Source organism: Triticum dicoccoides, chromosome 2B, assembly GCF_002162155.2.
Source record: "Triticum dicoccoides isolate Atlit2015 ecotype Zavitan chromosome 2B, WEW_v2.0, whole genome shotgun sequence".
NCBI classification, from domain to species: domain Eukaryota; kingdom Viridiplantae; phylum Streptophyta; class Magnoliopsida; order Poales; family Poaceae; genus Triticum; species Triticum dicoccoides.
This window is the reverse complement of record NC_041383.1, coordinates 63095599-63103002: the sequence shown is the minus strand read 5'-3', so window position 1 is coordinate 63103002 and position 7404 is coordinate 63095599. Positions and strand designations below refer to the sequence as shown.

Here is a 7404-nt window from a genome sequence, read left to right as displayed (position 1 = left end):
ACTGGTATAATGTAGGCGTAGAAATATATATTTCTTTTTAACAGAAAGTAAAAAATATTTCTCCTATTTTTTTAAAAAATACAGATAAACCGGATAAAAATGTAGACATGTAAATATAATATTAAAATAATACAGAAAAAAATATATTTTTTTGCGACAAATTTTCAAACTATTCATTTTCAATCATGGCGGTACAAAGAACAACATAAGTAATAAAAATTACAACCATGTCCGTGGTCCACCTAGCAACGACTACAAGCACCGGAGCAAGCTGAAGACGCGCCGCCGTCATCGGCCCTCCCACATCGAAGCCAGACAAAACCTTGTTGTAATAGACAACCGGGAAGTTGTCGTGCGTTGGTCCTGTGCTAAGGTCCTACAGGACCAACACATCAGAGTAGTAACCATCGTCGATGAAGAAAGTCGTAGATCAGAAGGATCAAACCTGTAAACACCCACACAAAGACGAACGAAGACCGAATCCAAACAGATCCACCGAAGAGCAGCACCAACCGAATCCCACGAGATCCGACGGAGACACAGCTCCACACGCCCTCAGACGATGCTAGATGCACCATTAGGACGAGATAGAATGTGGGAGACATTATTTCTACTAAGGACATCACCTCCGCCACACGATCCCAACCAAGAATGAGAACGGAGTCCCCCCTGCTGGCTGAAGATGGGGCGGACCGGCAGCGGCGCCGACGGAAGGAGAAGAGCTTTTCTTGTAGAGGAAAGAGACGGCGATGGACTGAGAAAATTGTACTGCCGAATGACTGATTGTTTAGCTTTTCCGAATGCCAATAAAAAGATCGATAAGCTAGCTTAAAGCACCGCTAATCTCAACTGCAAAACCGTCGTCGATGAAGAAAGTTGTAGATCAGAAGGATCAAACATGTAAACACCCATACGAAGACGAATGAAGAGTGGATCCAAACAGATCCACTAAAGAGCAGCACTGACCGATTCCCGCGAGATTCGACGGAGACACAGCTCTAACTGGAAATTAACAAAACCGTATCTCTCAACCTAGAGCTGCAGTTAACCTCTAACATGCACGCCTACACGGGCTGATCAATGTCCCAGGGCCCGAGCCTCTTGCACACTTCACATAGTAGAAAAGATACTGATTCGCATTACACACGCTACATAATACGGCAGGTCAGTAAGTTTGTGTGTTCCCGAAGGATAGCAAGCTAGCGAGGACGCCCGATCCAAGACATCGCTTCGCCCGCACTTCTTGATCCCCGGGCCCTTCTGCCCTTCTGGGGATCAGTTTTCAGGTTAAATAAGTTCAACTACACTGTCCCCGGTGGGGAGCGCGTTCCCTAGAGCAGATTCTGCCTGGATGCCGCTTCTCTCATACCGTTAGCACTAGTACTAGCTAGTAGTAATTAACGAGGAACTAACTAGGCAGCTTTCAGAAAGAAAAAATGGCAGGAATCTACATATCCATGGTTGGACAGCAAGCAAGTTTTTATTTTTGAGTTGGACAGCAAGAAATTAGGCACATCAATACTATTCCAGATTTGCTAATCGTCAGTTGCCTGTAAGTATTTTTTTTTTATCTGTTGATTTTTGTTTGGAGAGGAGAAGAGGCCGGAGACGGCGACACGCCGTCCCTCTTGACGGCTCGCCAGGAACAAGCCGGAGCCGCCGGCGATACCTGTCTCACAATTGGAGGCGAGTTGGAGGTTGACGGTTTGAGTGTGGGTGTGGGGTGGACCAGTGGCATCGGAGAAGAATGGGAAGGGTATAGAGGGATGTTCGAACGGCGGCAGCACGCCGGATGAACCGGCTTGGGCAGGCAGGGGCGGCGCTAGCGGAGCCCTGCGGCTAGGCCTTGGTTGGAGGGCGGCATCGTCGGGATGGATGAGAAGGAAGAAAGTGGGGCGAGGAGAAAGAAGGTGAGACGACCGTTCGACTGTGATACAATTGGTTTATAAGTGAATCGAGTGATAGAAAAAAAACTTTTTTTGCGGTGTAGAAGAAAATAAATTCAGCACCTGGTTTACAGGTTTTCCCATATTATTCATCAATGCTTACACACACATAGCTTAGTTCATACTCCTGCGGTTCTACGTCGATCTACATGTCCAACAAGTCACCTCTTACAGGCTTACACACTAGAGATCGATCTGACCTCGCATATTTAAATCAAGTCATATGGCTTGCTTCCTACGTGGATAAGCTAACATGCATGCATGACAACTGAACACATCGTCCTCACGGGTGGCCGCTGCTACCGCCCGCGCCGCCGCCTTCACCGCCACCGGATCCTCCTGGCCCGGAGCCGGAGCCACTCCCTCCGCCGCTCCCCGTGCCGTCGCTCGCGCTCCCGGAACCTTGGCCGCTCCCCACGGCATTGCCCGCGCGTCCAACCCCGCTGCCTCCGCCCGAAGCACCGGCACCGCTGCCGTCACCTCCTCCACCACCACCACCGTGTGTCACGGTGACACTGATACCTCCTCTGCCGAAGTGGAAACCGAAGCCTGCCCCGCCGCCAATACCCATACTAGCTCCGCCGTTGTGCGCGCTCGCCGCGCCGCCTCCTCCGAGGCCAAAGCCCACGTCGATCCCGTCCTTCCCGACGTCGACGCCGACCCCGACGCCGACACCGCCACCAGCGCTGCCTCCCTCGCCATCGCGGGTGCTTCCCACGCCGCCGCCCATGCCGCTGCCGGCCCCGATGGTCGTGTCGGACCGGTTGCGAGACACGGTCCAGCCGAACCCGTGGCCGTCTCCGGAGCCATGGCCATGGCCGGTGCCGGAACCGTCCCTTGACCTTGAGAACGGCCAGTGGAATTTGACGCCGGTACCATGGATCGCGCTGGTACTGCCATGGATACGAGGGAAATGCCTCGCGTTGACAGGTGAAGGGAGAAGTGTAGCGAAACACAAGAGCGTGATGAAGAGGAAGCCACTACTGGTAGAGGTAGCCATTCTCGTTTGCGTTGTTGTGAAGGGTCTCAGCATGCTGGTGGGTTTATATAGCGAGTTAGCCATGGTGGAACCTTGATCATTTAATTAGGTCCGGATCTAGAGGCGGAGATTAGCTAGTCCGATTTGGATCGAACAGCTTGCGTGCGTTGCATGAAACCAGGTACTAGGGCTAGCTTGCATGCAGAGCTATCGTACGTTGACCATTCATTTGGATGTAGCTTGTGGTATATGAATGCTCAGTCTCATTTCCGAATGGCTATCCCACTGTCGAAGTGATTTTCAACTATTAAATAACACATGCCCTTACATTTTTTAGGGTAAAACTGGAGTTTTATTTTCTATATCTAAATAGGGGCACCCACTAGATGATTTTCCTGCCTTCTTATGAAGCCACGTCATCTAAATTGTCCTAGCCGTTGATGCAGCATAGATCGGTGGTCTACAGCCGTCTGATCAATAGTTGGCCAAAATTACTGAGAGCTGCCACCGCTAAGTGAAAATAACCCTTCGTTCCTTCTCCTTCGTTCTTCTCCAAACGAACTGGATATACAAAAGTGCAGCCATTCATTTGCGACGGGTCATCCCCGTGGCATCTCGATCTAGCTCGCCGCTCACTCGCATGGTTACCTCGATACTGTGTCCCTCGGGTGTTTCCTTGATGGTGTGACTGGTCGTTCCCTATGGTCAAGCTCCTGTTCTCCATCTCCTTTGTTACTGTACAATAACTTCTGCACTCTGGTGGAATGGGTTCATGAATAATAGGGTAACAAATTGTATGTTTGAAGCTAACGCAATCTGTGGCCTAAATTGTCCAATATGATAGGATTTGATAGTAGCTGTGTGTCTATGTTTGTTCGTGCGTGTGCAGAAGGTTGAAGACGACCCTCAGACTGGGCTAAATGAGAAGCAAACGAGGAAGTTGGGCTGGGCCAAGTGTTGAACGGATTGTACGTCCGTCTTCAGATATTGGAAGCCCATGGAGAAACAAAGGATATCTTGTGAAAAAAAGCAAATCTCCCCGATTGCCTATTCTCTGGCGCACGCGCGTAGCCAGCCGCCGCCACGAGCCCTCCGGATGCATGCGCCTGTTGAGTCCCCTCTCTTTTCATCTTCTTCCATCAAATCTTGCAACAGAAACGGACGCGCTGGGCAATTGCTCTCCCAAACGAGACCCCTCGGTTCCTCTCCCTTGGGCTTCATCGATCCTCATAAATCCTCCGTCTTCTTTCCATTCAACGGCGCACCTCAGGCTACCCCTTCATCTAGTTGTGCGGCCACTCCTCACCATATGACAGTTTCACCGCTGCGTGTTTTGGCTAACTATTGGCGTAAGAGGAGGCCAGAGACTTGATTGACTTTAATTTCCATCCAGCCTTCGCCATGATTGTTATGAAGACGCTTGGCTGGAGACTCCATCACCATGGATGCCTACGTTGCCAACAACAGTAGATGTCATTTGGTTCCCATGAGGACCCAGTTTCTCCACTCTGCCTTTAATTCGTTGCTACTCTAAACTCCCTCTGTATTTTTGGTACTCCGTTCTATGTTGTATAGACAGGTAAGTGAATTCCTGCTCTGTTCGTGTTGCGACAGTGTTTAGCAATTTTTGGATTTGGTAATAGAAATCTTTTCCACAAGAGAAGGATAGATAGGCCGTTATATACTAGCATGCAGTTAAATTTGCTTTAGAGAAGGGGGTACTACTATTAATGATTGTTTATCTGATCTCCAGTCAAGTTGTTTTTCAAAAAACTAATCTGAGATGAAATTGCAGATATATCCAGACCAATACTTGAACTAAGCATGTCTCTTTTGTACTCTGGGCGGATATCATATAATGCTACTTTCTGCTACAGCTGATATTTGCGTAAATCGGAATGAAACAAATGCTACAGACTCCATACTCTATTCAACAAGAGTAGTGCTATGCACACGACAGATTTGTGCATGATTCCGACACGACATGTCATCTAGACCATTGGATTGCCTCATTTCTTTAATCTGTGTGGCTTTGAAGCAAGTCGGCAATTTTAGTATTTTGATGATGGCAACTCCAGTACTTTGACCATGAAAATTATTTTTTGTATGAACCATGGCAATTTGACGTGCATGTATCATGGCAATTTTACTTTATGGTTCATGGCAAGTCTAGTTTCTTAATTTCCTGTTTTATAAATGTCAAAATTTACTTTTAAATATAGAAGAAAATAACTGAAACATATTATGGCAACTTCAGTGTAAACATCATGGCAATTCATATGCAATAGACATGACAACTTTTAATCCAAAAAAAAATCATCACAACATATCAACATGGGATCTAGTTTCGAAGATCTCATTGCGAAGGATTTAATGGTGAAAACGGATTTTCAATCAGATTTTTCGTTTAAGAGATAAAACATTTTAAAAACTGAAAAACCAAAAAGATTCCTACATGCATGCATGCGATGACGTAGCAATCTGTTTACATTAGAAACGTGTGGTGCATCTCCCTTCCTGCCACACGTGTGGCAGTTAGCGCGACCCTATCAAACATAAACGTTTTGGTCGATTCTATCATAACCGTTGGATGCGAATCCAAGTGCCGTCCCCACATAACGCTATTTGTTTTCTTCCCCAACCTTCTTACTCCGCCTCCGCCTCCGCTCTGACTCACCTATGGCGAGCTCATGTCCGAGCCACGCGCAGCGACCCCATTCCTCGATACCACTCACCGCCGCATCCCCGACGCCAGCTCCGGCTAATCCAAGTGGGATCAAAATGAAAATCCCCCTCGTCCACCCGCACCGGTCAAGTCATTTGACTCGCCTCCACCCGTAACCCCATGTTCAATTGCGTCGTCACCGGCTACGGTTCAATCCCATCAAAGTCCTCGCCGGCACTCCGATCTCAGGCTCGGGCTTCGCTCCTCTCTCACACGGGATCGACTGCCACAATTTCTCATTTCAGCTGCCCGAGAGTTTGGAAAGCTGCAGAAAAAGGAAGCAGAGTGGAACAAGAACAACAAAAAACTTAGCACATAGACTTTTTTCCAAGCATTTTCTTCCCTTCCCCTCGGCGGCTAGGTTAAACTTTTAACTTTAGGCTTCGCCAACGAGCCCGTAGATTTGCCTATCCTCTACATGCCGCCACTCGGCAGCTGGTAGAGGGGAGGGGACTCCCGGTGCCTTTCTCCGGGTAGTAGTCAGGGTGGATGACACGAGCAGGCTTTTTGTCCCGCTCGGTCCCGCCTGGCTTGGTCTTGGCTCGCTAAAAAAAAATAGCTGGTCTGGTCTGTGAAATATGGACCGAAAAATCTTCGGGCCGGTCCGGTTAAAGCCCGGTCCGCTCGGCCTGACCGACGAAGAAGCCCAGGCTGACGAGGCAACTCCCGCACATCGTGCTCACGCTGACATCTCCCTCCTCCACGCGATGACTGCAAGAGGTAGAAGATGACTCAGGCATGCACTATCGTTTTTTTCCTTTATTCAGTCGAGCAGAATAATAGAAATAATGAGAGAAACGGGGTTATCCCATAATCAAGGCGCCATCCTATATGGGAATAACTGCTTAGAGGATTCTACAGATTTAATCTATCCTTTTGTTTTCAATCAATCTAATTACCTTTAGGTTACTTTTTTAGTCCTCACATGTGCGGCGTTCAGACGGATGTCGACGCTTTTTCTTCGAATTTGTCTTTCGAGCTCCGATTCTACTCTAGTTCGTCCATATATGAATGTAATCGCCGGAGCTCCGGCATAGATTTCCTTCGTCTCGTCTCCTTGGGGCGGCGAGGTTACGGTTTCTCGTTGTCGTGCGTGTGCGACAACAAGATTTGATGCCAGTTGCTTTAGATTTATTAAAGGTATAAAAGATGACGAATATAGCTCTAGGACAGTGGTTCTTAGGTGCACGTGCACGAAGATTTCCGTTGTCATCGACAAGATCAAGCCGGCTCTGGTGCGGATCGGGGACAGTGACACTTTGGCGGCAGCAATGGTTGTTCGGTGGTCTAGAGACCTTGATGTAGTTTTTCTTATGTTGGAGATGCTTTATACTTCTAGAGAGCTTGATATCGGTCTTCTTCATAAAAAAACAAACTAAAACAAATAAAAGAAAGGTCTGTCTATTTCACATCTAGATATCTCACATCTAGAACAAAACAGGTTGGGCCCCAGTTGCGAGTCGAGGACGCACTTGCAACTCGAACAAAACATGTTGTGCCCTAGTTACGAGTCGAGGGTGGACTTGCAACACGGACAAAAAAATGTTGGGCCCCAGGTGCGAGTCGAGGACGAACTTGCAACTCTGACAAAAAATGTTGGACCCTAGTTGCGAGTCCAGGGTGGACTTGCAACTCGTACAAAAAAGGTTGGGCCCCAGCTGCGAGTTGAGGACGAACTTGCAACTCGGACAAAAAAGGCTGGACCCTAGTTGCGAGTCGATGATGGACTTACAACTCAGACAAAAAAGGTTGGG

General features: G+C 48.1%; 1 protein-coding gene across 1 annotated transcript; it reads right to left on the bottom strand.

The window, feature by feature from the left end:
- Positions 1–1997: 1997 nt before the first annotated feature.
- LOC119367126 (putative glycine-rich cell wall structural protein 1) lies at positions 1998–2946 on the bottom strand. Its single transcript, XM_037632734.1, has one exon. It carries the CDS (start codon positions 2944–2946, stop codon positions 2230–2232), a length of 717 nt encoding a protein of 238 aa, XP_037488631.1. The 3' UTR covers positions 1998–2229.
- Positions 2947–7404: the final 4458 nt, after the last annotated feature.

Excerpts from the sequence above, each read along its gene's own strand:
- LOC119367126 (XM_037632734.1), bottom strand. The coding sequence starts at position 2,946 with ATGGCTACCTCTACCAGTAGTGGCTTCCTCTTCATCACGCTCTTGTGT.